Source organism: Chaetodon trifascialis, chromosome 24 (genome assembly GCF_039877785.1).
Source record: "Chaetodon trifascialis isolate fChaTrf1 chromosome 24, fChaTrf1.hap1, whole genome shotgun sequence".
NCBI lineage: Eukaryota > Metazoa > Chordata > Actinopteri > Chaetodontiformes > Chaetodontidae > Chaetodon > Chaetodon trifascialis.
Window position 1 is genome coordinate 12,429,187 of NC_092079.1, and position 15,688 is coordinate 12,444,874.

Genomic DNA, 15,688 nt, shown 5'->3' on the forward strand with positions numbered 1-15,688 from the left:
CACACACACACACACACACACACACACACACACACACACACACACACACACACACACACACACACACACACACACACACACAGCATCCATATATGTTTAGCCAGACAGTCATGATGATGCATAGCGATGAAGAGCCCCACAAGGACTCAAAGTCTGTCTTTCATTCTTTCTGTTGGTGTTGTTGTTTCTTCGTGCGTGCGTGTGTGTGTGTGTGTGTGTGTGTGTGTGTGTGTGTGTGTGTGTGTGTGTGTGTGTGTGTGTGTGTGTGTGTGTGTGTGTGTGTGTGTGTGTGTGCGCATGTGTACGCTTTAGGTCATTTGTCCAGCTGTGATCTCTGCCTCTTTTTTTGAAGCCTGGGAATAAGCTCAGAGTTCCTTCTATGGATTCATCTTGTATCTGTCTGTCTTTTACCCATTACTACACACACACACAAACACACACACACACACACACACACACACGCTTTACACACACCTACGCACACACAGTGGCTCCCATGTGGCGATCTGGCCACACATCACACAGCCAGGCTCTGCTGTTTGATCTCTGCACCTCCCCCTACAAAAAATGTCAACACTCAGCTGGTGGTTTTATCATGGATTCCCACATCATCCACTTTGTTTTATGACAGTGTTTAATGTATTCAAGGCAAGAGCGAGAGCATGAAGCCATTTCTGAATGCGCCACTGATGGTTGGAATCAGCGTTTAACATCAAGAGGCACTAAAACTCAACATTAAAACACAGGACGATCATGTGAGACTAATTAAAGTGTTTTTAATTGGATTCAGTTCCAGTCAAAGTCAATGAAGTATTGAATAGATCTTAAAAAAATGTCTCATTCATTTCCTGAAACAGCTGCACTTCTTCTCAAATGTAACTCAAACAGGATTTGTTGGGGACTATTTTCTGTGGCGGATTAATCCACATTTGGTGTCCTAATGAATACAACAGTCAGGGGGTCATCAGAAATGTACATCACATTTAATATTTTGTGTTTCAATCTACTGTTAAAAGCATTTTTGGCTCTATGGTTTTTAAATATCATCCATTAAAATGTAGAATTACAGTATTCATCATGCACTTCTTTTGTGCTCTGGCGGCAACTGTTGCAGATCAGAAAACAGCAATTACCCACATCACATTTTATATTTCAGGGTAAGATCTTAGCGTCATTTTTTACAGGGTGTGCATCCTCCTGTCCTCCTCCATCGGCTGCAGCAGGAAGACGGAGCTCCAATAAAGATCCCTTCATTTCCTCCCCTCTTTTTCATCTCTCCTCCTCTGTCTCCTCCCTCCCTGCCGCCCTCTCTCACTTCCTTCCGAGCGCCTGCTTAATCGCTTCAGTGTTTTTTAATATCGGCATGATCTGGACAGCGTCTGCACTGATTCACACATAGTGATATTTCTCTGGTGAAGGGCATGGATTTCATTACTGAGTTTGAGTTCAAATCAAGGTACTGGTCTGTGTGACTGGACGTCCTGTCCACTGGGCGTCTTCATGCTCCACTGAGCCTTCACATGAACACAGGTGTCGAGGAACAGCAGCTTACATCCTCTTCCTGCTCTACAGGGAGTTTTATACTTGTAATTCAGATATCATTGTCATGCTTTCTGGAAGAACGAGTGTATAAAAACATAAATGTGCTTCATTGATTTGATGCTCAGTTGCAGAGAGGATGCAGGCGTTTATGCCAGGCTGCAAACAGCCACAACAGCCTGAAGCAACAAGGTAAAGCTGACTACATTCAGCCTGAGAGGCAAAGCTGAGGGCGAAATAAGCTTTGAAAAGTGAGGGGGGACATGCTTTGAAAGAGCCGGGTTCGGACATTATTTTTAATGAGTAAAGTAATGTGATTACTTTTGAAATGAATAATGTGGAATGACTTGTGTCCATGTACACACTGCATGAGTGTGTCTGTGTGTACTGTGTTATGAGTGTGTGGGATCAGCTGTTACAACCATAGACCGAATTATTGCATGTTGTGTTATTTCTGCTTTAGTTTAGTGTTAGTGTGCACGTGTGTTTGTGTGTGAGTGTGTTGGGGGAACCACCAGCTAGGCCGCAGACCCACATTAATGGTAAAGTTGAACCTTACCACAGTGTGCACCCAATGCAAGCTGAGCCCAGATGATTCAGTCAATGCACAGCCCTCTTCGTGTGTGTGTGTGTGTGTGTGTGTGTGTGTGTGTGTGTGTGTGTGTGTGTGTGTGTGTGTGTGTGTGTGTGCTGTGAGGGTAGGAAGTCAGTGGTTAACTACGTTTAGGTTTGCTGGTGGGTTTCTGTTTACCCAGCTAAACCTCGAGATCTAGCACTTTTGGCTAATCCACCAGTAATCATCCATTTCATATAGTGAAGCGGTGTCATTTGCAGCTTTATGTTCACAAAAGCTCCTGCATGTTGGCGCCACTGGTTCATGAAGAATGTCGTCACCCACGTCTATTTTCAGGCGCCCTCTTTGTTGCGCTACACTTCCCCGCTGACTCTAACCTCCCACGAAGTTTCAAAAAACCGCCAACAGCGAAGAGCCATCTGACGATCGATGAACCCTCCGATCATTCGGAGCTTTTCATCGTTCCCGGCCCGTTTCTTCTCCAGACCGCACTGGTTCCCCTCAGCCTTTAATGGGTGAGATGGCGGGTGCGTGTCTGTAAAGTCTGGTGGGACGGGTGTCCTCTGTGAGGCGAGGCGAGGTCCCTTCAGTGATGTGGTTAACGACGAAGTCATGAAAAGAGTCGCCTCACCCTTTTCTCACTCCTCCTCACCCCTTTTCCTCCCTCCATCCCCATTTGTCCCCACATTGTGGTTAACAAGTGAATGCAAAGTGTTGTCCTGATGAGTGTGTATGTGTGGCCCGTACCCATTAGCACTCTGCTATGCTGTATTGTAAATTCCGCCCAGCGACTAGGCCTTCTGATTTATTCATTGGCTCGTTTGGGACTCTGTGCGTCCCCTTGTGGTTGGACTTAAGGTCTCTGATTGGCTGATTCTGCTGGTTCCTTCCACTTTGATGATCCGTCTGTGTTTTCCAGAATTTTCTTGGTTACTTAGCATGCAAACGTGCACGTGCGTGCGCACACACACACACACTTGCTACAAAAAGCATAAAGTACCCAAAGCCTGAGGGATGGGAATGGCTAATTAGTTGATTTGAAGTCTCCTTCTGTAACTGTCAGAAATGATCTCGGCCCTGGAAAACAGCCATTGATTTTTGTGGCCGTGCATGGTGACTGGTAGACTGTGGTGCACTTATCTACAGCATGTGCCTGCTAATAATGACCAGTGTCCTCTTGTCTGGAAAAATTGCTCACTCTTTGATATGTTGCATGGTTTTGAAAATAGCTAAGCAACCTGACTATTACTTGGAAATCAAATTAAGAGAGTAGCATGCTCAACAACACTGTGCCCACACTCTGCAGTTTTGGTTAATTGCCATGTTCGCTGTGTGCAGCAATCTGTTGGAGTCCATCCCCCAAAATACCTGGAGCTCAGACTCAGTATCACCGCGAGCACGACCTGAATTTAGTTCCAGGAACTTGTCCCCAACGCAGGAGAAGAAGAAACAATCAGTCGTTGGACCATGAGCGTCATACCAGTGTTGAGAATGAGGAATGAAATGAGTAAATCAAAGATGAAACCACACAGGAAATCTGCAGTCTCTCAGAACTGCAGGCCGCCAGCCTCCCTGTCTGCTTTTAACCTGACGGCGTGATCTCTGCCCGTCACCACGCGTGATTGGTCACACGCACATGCACACCGACGCAGCGTTGAGCCAGTGCACGTGGCCGAGCGGCGGGGCCAAAAAATGGACAGCATGTAATTTGTGCAACTCTCGAAATTAAAGAATTGAATTGGGATTTTGATAACAATCACACTTTGAAAGACTGATGCTAAAAGAGTTTGTCCTCCTCCACTCAATCCCTCGTTTCCTCAGGGATCTCCTCCTCAATCCTCCTCTCATCCTTCTCTTCCTGCCCTCCATCCATCCATCCATCTGTCTGCATCAATCTATTATTCTCTCCACTTCCCTACATAAGCTAGCATCTTTTTACTGCTCTCTTTTGGAGGTGTAACACAGATACATCCCACACCAGAGTCAGCGAGCCTTAGACCCTGCAGGTACTACGACACTTCAGTTACAGCAGTGCATGATGGGTCTGTGCAAGAGGTCGTCATTCCCTAACGATAGAGGCTATGATACAACATAGAGTGTGTTATTAGAAGAAGGTGTTCAGGCAGTTGACACAGTGCTTCATCCCCCTCTGTATGCTGCTCCTATTCAAACATGTGTGGATGAATTCCTCCTACATGACCACTTATCATTTGTTAGCGTACGGTAGCGAACACAGAAAACAAGCAGAGGTGTGTGTGTGTGTGTGTTTGATGAGCAGAGCCAAAGGTGAGCAGGTGTTCTTGAGCTGCAGGTGAGAGGTGGAGGGGTGGGTGGAGACAGAGGCACGTTACATCCAAGGCAGGAACTTACAAATATGTCATTTTGATGAACAGAAAGCCCCAAAAAAGTGAGCATGTGAGCATGTTAGCATTTAGCTCAGAGCTGCTACCATGACTGCAAGCTCTCAGCCTTGTGACGGGGTGACGGGCCGGTTGGTGCGTAATGAGATGCACTGGATGGATGACTTGAAACAGAGAGTTAGCTTTGGATAGTTGGCTGCAGTAAACCTTCCTGATCAGTCCATGTCCACTGTCCAGCCTGCAGTGTGGACGTGTGTTTCTCCGTTTTTAGTGTGTGTGTGTGAGTTAGTTGTTTCTGCTCTGATGCACCTGCTCAGCCATTCAAACTGCACTAAACACAGCCCGGGGCACTTCTATCTTCCTCCATCTATCTCTCTATCGCGCTGTCTCTCTGTCTCATCTGTCTCTCTCCATCAGAGACGCTGTCTCCCTTTTCTCTGTCTTCCTCCATTTTATTTCCATTTCTGCGCTGAAAGTATGAACATTTAACTAACTTTGACTTTCTTGCTCTCTCCCTCGCTCTCTCTGTCCTTCATGTCTTGTGTCAGAAAATCAATTTTTAGTTTAGCAAGAATACAACCCATCTTCTCTCATCACAGAGGCGGGCTGAATAATTCAACGCACACACACACACACAAAGGACAAATACACACATCCTTTTTTCACATTAAAAGTAGGTTTCCACAACTTTTCCTCAGACGTTAAACTGTTTTCCAATATTATATTTTTCTGATAAAGATACTGTGAAGAAAGTGAGAATAAACAAGGAAAGGAAACAATTAAGAAGCTCTCAGGCCTGCATATGCGTGTGTGTGTGTGTGTGTGTGTGTGTGTGTGTGTGTGTGTGTGTGTGTGTTATTCGTCATAGTCGCTCTCCACATTAAGACCGAACTGCTCCTTTTCCCTGTTGCCTCTTTCCAGTAAGGATAAACATTTCATTTCACAAAGTAAAAGATGCTGAACGTGTCGATCAGGGATGTTCGTTGTCAGTGTGAACCTTTAAAGTGTAAAGCTGGAGTTATCCAGCCTGATTATATAAAATATATGATATAATAGAGCTTTTCCACTGTAGGAACCTTTCCAGAACCTTTTAGCTCTTTTCCATCAACATGGAAGTGGGTTCCAGTGTGGATCGCACACCTGATTTTGAAGCATTTCGACCAAAAATAACTGACATTAGTGGGAGTTTCATCGTCTACAGCTTAGAAAGAGAGGAAGGAGAATGGCATTTGAAGACAGGAGGTTGAGGGCATCATGTTGTCTTTTTCTAGCACTTGTTGCAGCTTGTGTGCAGAGAATCGTAGCGTATGCTGTAGCGTATGGAGGCCAGGGGTCATCCACAGTGACCTTTGGTGACCTTTGGCGACCGTGAGCCTTTCACTTCTTCCTCCATCAGGCCTGAGAGCTTTACAGCAGCAGCCCTTCACGGTTAACGCCACAAAGCAAAGGTCCCTTTTGAGCCGTAAAGTAATCCAGCAGACTGTGAGCGAGCAGCGCTGCGTTAAACGTGCTTTTCTTCAGCTCAGAGCGAATGTGGCAAAGATTCAGCGGGGATAAAATACCACAACAAAATCCAAAATAACAGGAGGCTAAGTTGTTGTCTGATGGAAAAGACAGATCAATGAGGGTTTTAATGGTAGAATTAAAGACATTTATGACTCTTTTTGCTAAAATTTCACAGTTTTCTTACAAGAAAACTTTTTCTCTGTAAATGAGGTATTTTACACACAGTCCTCACAGTACTGGCATGTACTTTATTCCAGCGTGTGTGTCACCATACAACTATGTGTAATGCATGACTATCAGTGTGTTGCCTACATGTGTGAGTATCTGTCCTTGTCTGTTTTTTATCTTGTGTGTGTGTGTGCGTGCGTGTGTGTGTGTGTCATTCGGTGCTGCTGCTAACTGATATGTCAGAAAATCAATTAATTACTTTTAAGCGGCAGTTAACTGCATCCGCACAATACACCCCATGAATTATAGAGGAGGTGTGTGTGTGTGTGTGTGTGCGTGTGTGTGTGTGAGAGAAGGGCAGAAATAGAATTGACTGCTCTGTTAACTACAGACAATCGCTAACTCCTCCGTCACTGATCAATTGATGAGTGCCTCAATACAAATCTACTGAGCACTGAAGTGTCTGACTTGACTCCTGCATGTCGACTTTCTATCGTTTTTACTGTGTGTGTGTGTGTGTGCGTGTGTGTGAGTGTGTGTTGTCATTTTTGTGTCACTTAAACATCTGCTTCTGATTAAAACAACTGTGACTGACAAGAGTGGATTTCCTAAATCTTTATCCTCAAATTACTGCATGAAATGTTCTTTTTCGGTTTTGATTTTACTATTTTTGCTGGTTTGTTGAATGTTTAAAAGGCGAGAACTTAATTGACATAATTAAGACAGAATTAATGAGACAAAATGTAGAATCTTTCCACCAAATTTGCCTCATTTGACTCAGGCTTTAATCATGATTTAATTAATATATCAGACTGAAATTAAAGGATAATGATGAAAGCTCGTTTGAAGAAATGTGGAAATACACAGGAATACACACACGTCTAAATGTAGAAACAGTATTATACTGACACTGTGACAGTCCAAACACAGTATTTTTACATGTGTTTTCATGTGATTGATGGAGCTTTTGAGGGAATTAGTACTTTAGTAATTTAATATTAAAATCTGACCTTCTTTCACTGATATTTGGTACTTGTTAATGCTGGTTTTGCCCAGGAATATTCAGTGTACTTTAGAGGAAATTACTTAGTTATAGTTTACATTAGACTCTTAAATTTATGTTTTTTTAACTTTAATTTAGAATTAACTCCCAAAGTGTCTGAATGAGGCCTGAAAGCAAGGAGTTTAAGGAACATAACGATCTGATTTGATGGCTGAATGCTTTTCTGGATAGATTGAGAGGAGGTGTTAAAGGGGCTGATGGGAGATAAAAAGCAGAGGACGTCTCCTTTTCCCCAGACTCCCCCTGTCCCGCCATCGATCCCCTGCTCAGGGTGGCAGTGTGTGTGTGTGTGTGTGTGTGTGTGTGCGTATGTGTGTGTGGTATTGATCCTTGCCATGCCACTGTCATTGGCCTCAGGGTGGCCTCAGCTCAGGGGACGACGGGGACAGACAGCCGCTGGCACACACACACACACACACACACACACACACACACACACACACACACACACGCGCGCGCGCACACACACAGTTATTTTACACAGTTGATTTCTTTTCCACTGTGATTACAGTGTATGAAGTCTATATACTGAATTCTCGGGACATGAACTATAACATCTAGTCATGTGACAGGCTTTTTACACCTGAACCTGCATGATGTTATCGGCTCTAAAAAAGGATTTTTCCATGTTGAAATGCTGTAAACTGTGGATGCCTGCACAGAAAATGTCTGACATGGATATAATGAAATGCTGCACTCCTCCTACATACATACACATGCTGTTTACCCAAAGATGCATCCAACAGAGCCTTTTATCACAGCAGCACATGTATGATTTTAGAAAAGGTCTGAGCATTTTAAAACTTTTCTCAACACGATTCAAGCATCGTTTCTTACTTTGTTCAGTACCCGGGCAGGTAGACAGCCGCAGACAGGCCTCAAAAAGGTGAGTTTTACTAAACAGAACAGCAACATAGCTCTAAACTAGACTTGTAAACTCCAAAATATGCATAAACAAGTGTTTTTGTGTCAGTGCACAGCCTGGAAATTAAGCTTTTATTTCATTCATTTCAGTACTTTTTGTCACTATAATCAAAATCAAAAGTGGTGTTTTGACAAGAGCACAATATAAAAGAAAAAGAAAGGGGAAACATGTGAGGACAGCTTCGTGTCTGCTGCACTAAACCATGTGTCGGCCCACAGACGCAGTTATGTTTCTATGGTTTACCATCAGTCCACACGCAGGACGAGCTGAGCCTTCCTGGGCCGGTTTGGCTCACTGTGAACAACACACACCTCAGACGACCACTGTGGCTCACCATAACCCAGCGACACACACACACACACACACACACACACACACACACACACACACACACAGGGAGTTTTGTGGTGATGTCACCAGCCAAAGGGCCTCTGGGAGAGGTGGGAAGCTCACTGTCCACCACTGCGTGTGTGCGTATGTGTGTCATAGTGGTCACCTTGAGGTTTGGTTGTGCATCTGTGTTTAACTTTAACCAACAGAGATGAAATTTTCTTGTCGTGTCACTTTACACTTCTACTACATTACAGTACTTTTTACGTCACTGCAAGTATGAGCCAGTTTTATTTTTTGTGTTATAGGTTAGGACAGGTAGCCGAGCTCACCTGAGGATTGCAGCCAATTAGCAGCAAAGCAAATAGTGTCCATTAGCCAGATTAGCTTGTATGAGCTAAAGTCCGTCTGTAACAAGCAAATTTTATGAACATATGGCTGCAAAAATAAGACATTTAGCAAATCAGCTGAGTGAGTGAAACAAACTCGTATCACTCAAGTGAATGACCTCAATTTCCTACCAGAACTTTGAAATAGCGAGGAAGAGGGAGGGCGAGGAGGAGGAGGACAGGGAGAAAAAAGTGGGGAAAATCATTTGAGTAGCTAAATGAAATTAGCAGCTTTAAAGAGCCTGAGGGCAAAGTGGAGTCGTGTCCCCCGTGGCTACGCTTTAGAGAAGGAGGGAATGAATTAAGCTTGACTGGCTCCTCTCCTCCTTCTTCACCACCTCCTCCTCCTCCTCCCCCTCCTCCTCCTCCTCTCTCCCTCGCTTCTCACTCCCTCACTTCTTTTTTGTTTTTACTAATATGAAGGGCGAGATGGAGGGAGGGGTGAGGGGGGTGAGGGGATGAATGAGGGGTATAAAAGCAGATGGCGAAGGTGGGGACGGGATGGAGCTCTTCTTTGCTGAGCGAGTTTCTCACTTGTTCTTGTTGACTTAAAATTTTGGACTAAGAAAAAGTGATAAAAACAACTTTATTTGCTCTTTTTCCTTTTCTTTCTTGTTTGCCTTTTCCTTTTCTTCCCATTCCCTCCCATTTACCTGCTGGTGTTTCCCTCTTCTTCTTATTATTGTGTGCCTTGATAGCCTTTTTTCTCTTCCTTCTGGGTGCCGGATCTTTGGCCCCAGCTGTTGCTGCTTCCACACCCAGGACTGAAGCATGAACCCTGGGGCATTCTCCAGCTCTGGCCCTCTGTCCTGGGCCATGTACCTGATGAGGAAAGGCCGAACAGGCAGCGGACTCTTTGGTAAAGCTTATTCTTCTTGACACCTCATAGTCACCGTCACCTGGTCTTGTCACGCCACTTTTCTGTCGCGGTTAATGAGTGTTTTTGTCTCATATTCCATGTTTGTCTGATAATCCATGCTCATTTTATTTTAATACTCCGATGGCACTTCTCCTGGATGGATTCTAGGAGTTCCCTCAGTAATACGAGGTATTATCCAGTAGGTTTTAGAGCTTATTGGGGTGTTCTGGGAGTCTATTTGTCCTTCACACCCCAGTATCCCGAGGAATAGTAAGGATAATTCCTCACTTCACAATTTAAGTGCAATCCTAACATTTGGAGTGAATGCAGGAGCAGTGTGACCTCCATGCACCAGGTGGTAACTGAGGATATAAAGGTCCGGTTTGCAGGCCACCAGACATGCAGTTAACTTTGCTTTAGTTTCCAAACCCGAACCTTGACGAGGTGTTTTAGTTCTGTAAATCATATCGTAATTGCTGTGCAGAAATTGTAGAGAGTAAGCAATCCCTGACACTGATGCAATCCAGGATTTTTCTGAATTGTCCCATATTGAGGTTCTTGTCTGGCAAAAGGATGGATCGTTCAGTTATTTGCAGTGATATTTAATAGTGTTTGACATGTCTTTTCAGGGTATTAGGGCATCACTTCCAGTGCCCATAAAGGCTTTTCTGTGAGCTGGTCTGATTTCCAGACTCAGACACTGACTTGAATCTGGCTTTAGGTGAGAACATAATGATCAGAAACACGCTGAGAAAATATATCCGCAGAAGCAACAAACCAACCTGAATGAGCAGACGGACTGTGGATTAAGGGTGTGGGTATATATTTGTGATCAGTTCAGCCTGTTCTTTATTCCTGGAGGAAGGGTTTTCAGGGAAAATGACTTTGACAGATTTTGGAAACGAAGATTCACAATAGGAAATACGTACTTTCGAGGCTAAATGTGCTTCAAAAATGTGATGTTTCTTGCCAAGTACAGTATCCTTTGTTAAATTTGTCTTGGTGGGAAATCCTTTTCCAAAGCATTGAGGCCTTGATGGACCACAAACTCTAAATACTAATATAATCTGCATCTTGTCACTTTTATTCTGTGTCTCGAATTTATCATCAATTTAAGGGATCTTTGTGTTTTTATCCGTTTGATTTGCATGTGACTATTATTTCTACTGCAGCAGATAATGCAAAGCAGTGCTGTTATCAATAACTTTGATAGGCGATTGTGACTGGCCATTGATTATGGATCAGAGGACACTGAGCGGCTCACATTGCGAGTCAGTCAGTGAGAAACGCTGGCAGAGCGTAATCCAACTCCTCTCCCTCCGTCGTCTTCCTTCTCTCCGTCTCTCTGCCTCCTCGGTTTTATTTGTGTCTTCATGTGTTCGTACAGCGTCTTAATCTAATTTCTTGCACAAATATTTTAACATCAATCTTCAAGTCTTAAAGGGCTTAACGCGACTGCCAAACAGGAATGTTTTGGTCAGATCAGACAGGACCCAGACCTTTTTATTATGGGGGAGAGATCAACTCAGGCATTTACTTAGAAAATCAATCATTTTCAACTAAATATTACATTTTGGACGTTTTGTGGCAGCACAAGTCATCTTAAAGCCTCATTTTCTGATCATAAATAACCATCAGGATATACACGCGTGATGATACATGACCATATGAACTGCTTTGAGCGTCTAAACCCGCTTTGTTTCTGCAGAATCTGTCTGTACACTTGGCATACGGCCTTAGATTTTCACAGGTATATAGTTTCAAAGCATCCTTGGGTGTATGAATTATTTATAAGTGTGGTTCTATGAGGAATAAATGTCCAGTGTCAAATTTAATGACACTAACTTTGATGAAGTTGCAGGTTGACAGAAGTGCTTTGGCTGCAGATTTAGCATGTCGTGCTTATAGCGGAACTGTGCTTAATACGAGCAGGTTTCACCGTTCGTCTTGTATCCGGCTTTTTGTGCATCATTGAATCTTTCATTGGCTTTTTGTGCATCATTGAATCTTTGATTGGCCATTTCGAGGTGTCTGAATTCTTCCACAAGTTGATCTTCAGATAACAAGTTAAAAAAGGACAAATAGGCCCTGGATGAGGAAGTGAAAAATAGATATTTCCGAGGGCAAATCACGTCACGTCCATCTCAGGCTGAGACGAGAGTGGAGGCATTTACATTTTTCATCATCTCCCCTTTGGCTACGGAGGGACGGATGGAGAGGCAGACTGGCGTTTCACTAAAACTCATCCGACAGCGTGTTGATTTAACTCAAATCAAATTGACCGACTCCCAAAAAGGCCTCACTGAGACAGGCAGGTGCACACGAGGATGCGTACATGAGCCTCGAAACAAAAACTACCTTTAATGTTGGGCCAGATGTTTGCTTATCTTCTTATTTAAGAGCTATTGTGCAAAAAAAAAAAAAATGGCCTCCCTAAATTAAAAAACAGGATTACTTTTCTTATTTGATATAATTCACTGAACCTCAGACACTGAATGCTTGATATGGAAATACTTCTGAGTTTAAAGCACTAAAGATTACTTCCTCCATCAGTCTGAATTTGTGTTTACTGAGTTCCAGTTTTTTAAATTTACAGATGCCAAGTTTAAGAAGGATTTCAAAAATCGTCAAGCAAGTTTCTTAAATTCAATTGGTCTTTTTCAGACCTAAAAACTGCTTAAATTTGGTGAAATTCAGCTACCAAAACTTTGTTTTTAACAGTGGAAATGCTGTCTCACACATCATTTTGAGTGTGATTAGCATATACTTTATATGGATACCACTCTGTAAAAAATTGGTTTAAATTGCATATTTACATGTAGAATTATTAAAACAACACTGGATTAGATGTACGTTGAAGCTGAGTTGCAGCAGGATGCATTCTGGGACGCTGACATGCTGCTCAGCCGCTACACCTCACCCCATCATCCTCCAGCTGTTTGTGCATCACAGAGCTGTTTGCCGTCAGATGAAATAATTCCTGACTCACATAATGACAATTTTAACTAATCTTGGATTTCAGCAAAGTTGCACCAATAGTAAAATATGTCTTCAGACATTTTATATATGTTTTTATATTTGGTAGAAAGTTTCGTTTCCATTTGCCTTCAATATTTGGCCTCAAGAAACCTATCAAGATTTTATACAGCTTGTCAAGGATTCAATATTATCATTTCTCCTTTTAATCAAATGAGGGAATTAACAAAATAATATTTTGTGAATCACCAAAGAGACCAGATTTATTCTGGGATCAAACTGGGGGAACGAACATTTGATTTTACTGAACAAACTGCAGTCGGTGGGTGACCTTTAAATTGGTGGCTCCATGTAATTCAGGACATTTTGAAGTTGAAGACAGACAGCACAATATAAAATCCTCTTTATTTAGATGGAGTCAGGCTTGAAAGCTTCGGTGGTGTGTTTTTGATGTGGCTGCTGTTCATTCAGACGGCTCTGAGCTGGAAACAAACAGGCTGGTGTCCTGACTTAGATCACATACTGCCCCCTATTGTCTGTATCTGGTACTGACAGCCAGGTGTGGACGCGCTGTCTTTATTATCTTAAACAAGCAGACTGACTGCATGTCTTATTTCTGAGAGGAAATCAGACAGTTTGGGAGATTTGACGATCTTTTTCTTACAGAACTAGTGGCATTTATTAAATTTTACCTTGTCATTTATTCATTTAATTCATATTTATCTGCGGGTTTGACTCCGTCTTTAATTTCTTATTCAGGTTTTATTCATACATTAGTCTGTCCTACAGATTAAACCCATGCATTATAACACAGTGTTGTATGTATTTCAAGAGATGCAGCCAGTTTCTGCCGCTTCATCAGCGCAAGAGGAAGTGTGGCTGTGCTTTCTCCCCTCTCTATCTCCCCAAAACCCCGCCTCCTCCCGCACGGACATAACGCCGATTGGTCAATCCCCTACTAGCGCAAGCCAGCGGCGAGCCTCGCCATTGGCTGAGAGCTGCTCCGGGCAAAGATGAGATGCAAATTCAGAGACTGCCGGTAAAATCCTGGCGCTGTCAGCGGGGATGTCCATTCATCTCTAGGGGGAGAGAGAGAGAGACATAGCTGGGGAGCAGAGAGAGAGCGGCGCGCCCGGTGCAGGCTGTTAAAACAGAATGAAGCGTGATTTGAAGTAGAAATACTTCACACTTTACTTCACTTCTGATGCCAAACGCGTGTGGAAGTTTAATTTCAGCTGCCAGGAGTCAGACGGAGCTTTGAAGATTTTCCAAAATCCATCACAGGTCTCAGAGTGACTTTTATTCCGCGTGGACAACTCCAGAAAAGCACGCTGTGTTTTTATTCCAAGTGTCTGGAAGCTGCTTGGGACGTCGTTTGGCGGCGGGCTCGTGGGCACCGAGGCTGCAATCTGACGCCTCTGGACGGGATAAAGCACCGCAACTCCGCCGATCATTACGGACAGATAAGAAAAACCCGACGGCGTGATAAATTTACAGAAAAACGTCTGTTTTTTTATTTATCTCAAGACGAAATTGGGAGGTTTATAGTGAAGACCGGAGCAGTTGAGTACCTGTGGGCGCACTGTGGCGCACAAATGGTGTTTCTGTGGGACGCAAAATACGGTAAAAGTCTTTTCTGTTTGAATTCACCTTTGTGATATTTCTCTGTTGCTTTACACGAGCTTCACGTACAGCAGCGTGAGGAAAAATAATACAAAATCCTTCATGAATTCCCTCCTGTCCGCGTCTCTGCATCGGATTTTAGAGCTGCTTATTTCAACTCTCTCTGACTGAAAATGCGCCTTTCCGTGCCTGCGTGTGCTCATGGTGGTGTTGTGTTTGGGGAAACTCTTCCACTCTTTTCCCATAGATTTGACCCACATAGCTGCTGTGATGATTTCAGCCTGTTTGGAGGTGATACTGCAGGCGTTTTCAGACACAAACATTGGCAGCTCTGATGCATTATACACACATTATGATGATGCTTAATGATTACTTATATATAACTGTACTCTGGTGTGATTATGCCTTAATGTGTGTGAGGAGTGGGGTCACTTGTCATTTCTAGGACAGATGTTGGACTTCTGTCTGATCTTTTCTGGCTGTGTCTCCATCATCCACATGAATTCGGCACAGACACAGTTTAAATAAAAGAGGGAACTCAAAGTTGAGAAGGAAATGACTCGTCAGGCAAGCGCCACTTCCTGACAAACAGAAATTTATGATCTAACATTTCTTACCAGTGTTGCCTCAAAAGGCCGCTTCACCTCATCTCATATAGCTGCTGCTGTGGCCCAGCCTTTTGGTGCAGAGCCGACCTGGGCCGCACCGAAAGCACAAGTCCTTTAGCAAAGCCTCGCTTTAAAAACTGCTGCCTGGATAACGCCTCTATAACTAAAAGATCAGACATTCAAGCTTTATTACCAACTGCACCACAGCTTCTAAAATCAAGGGAACTAATAAGCTCTTTGTGGCTTAAATCTGTAACTTTCCCGGCCTGATGTGTGGGTCAAATCTAAGATTATTCAAATATCTTTGGTATGTCAGGCCCCAAAATACAAGATCTGATGTGGTTGAGTGCGTCTGTGGCCTCATGTGTTAAAACCGCTGGCCGTTGGTCGAGCAGTTGTACATTATAGTAGCAGAGGGAGGGTTTCAAACTGTAAACTAAACTCCAAACCGCCAGCATGTGGCTTCAATTGTGGGTTGGCTGACTGACAAACCAAAAGGAACCACTGATGCTGCAGAGAGACGGACAGGCAGGCAGACAGACAGACAGACAGACAGACAGACAGGCAGGCAGGCAGGCAGGCAGGCAGGCAGGCAGACAGACAGACAGACAGACAGACAGGCAGGCAGGCAGGCAGGCAGGCAGGCAGGCAGGCAGGCAGGCAGACAGACAGACAGACAGACAGACAGGCAGGCAGGCAGGCAGGCAGGCAGGCAGGCAGGCAGGCAGGCAGGCAGGCAGACAGACAGACAGACAGACAGACAGACAG

At 43.8% G+C, this 15,688-nt stretch overlaps 1 protein-coding gene across 2 annotated transcripts in view; it reads left to right on the top strand.

Moving 5' to 3' along the window:
* The window catches only part of runx1 (RUNX family transcription factor 1), a 40,091-nt gene that overhangs the window by 8,233 nt on the left and 16,170 nt on the right, over positions 1–15,688 (top strand). Inside the window, exon 1 of one of the 2 annotated variants that reach the window (XM_070957937.1) lies at positions 13,882–14,312. The exons of the other annotated variant lie outside the window; for it this stretch is intronic. Coding sequence (XP_070814038.1) covers positions 14,285–14,312 — 28 coding nt within the window. The 5' untranslated portion in view covers positions 13,882–14,284. Of the gene's footprint in view, positions 1–13,881; positions 14,313–15,688 lie in introns of those variants that run through there. 2 annotated transcript variants of the gene reach the window in all.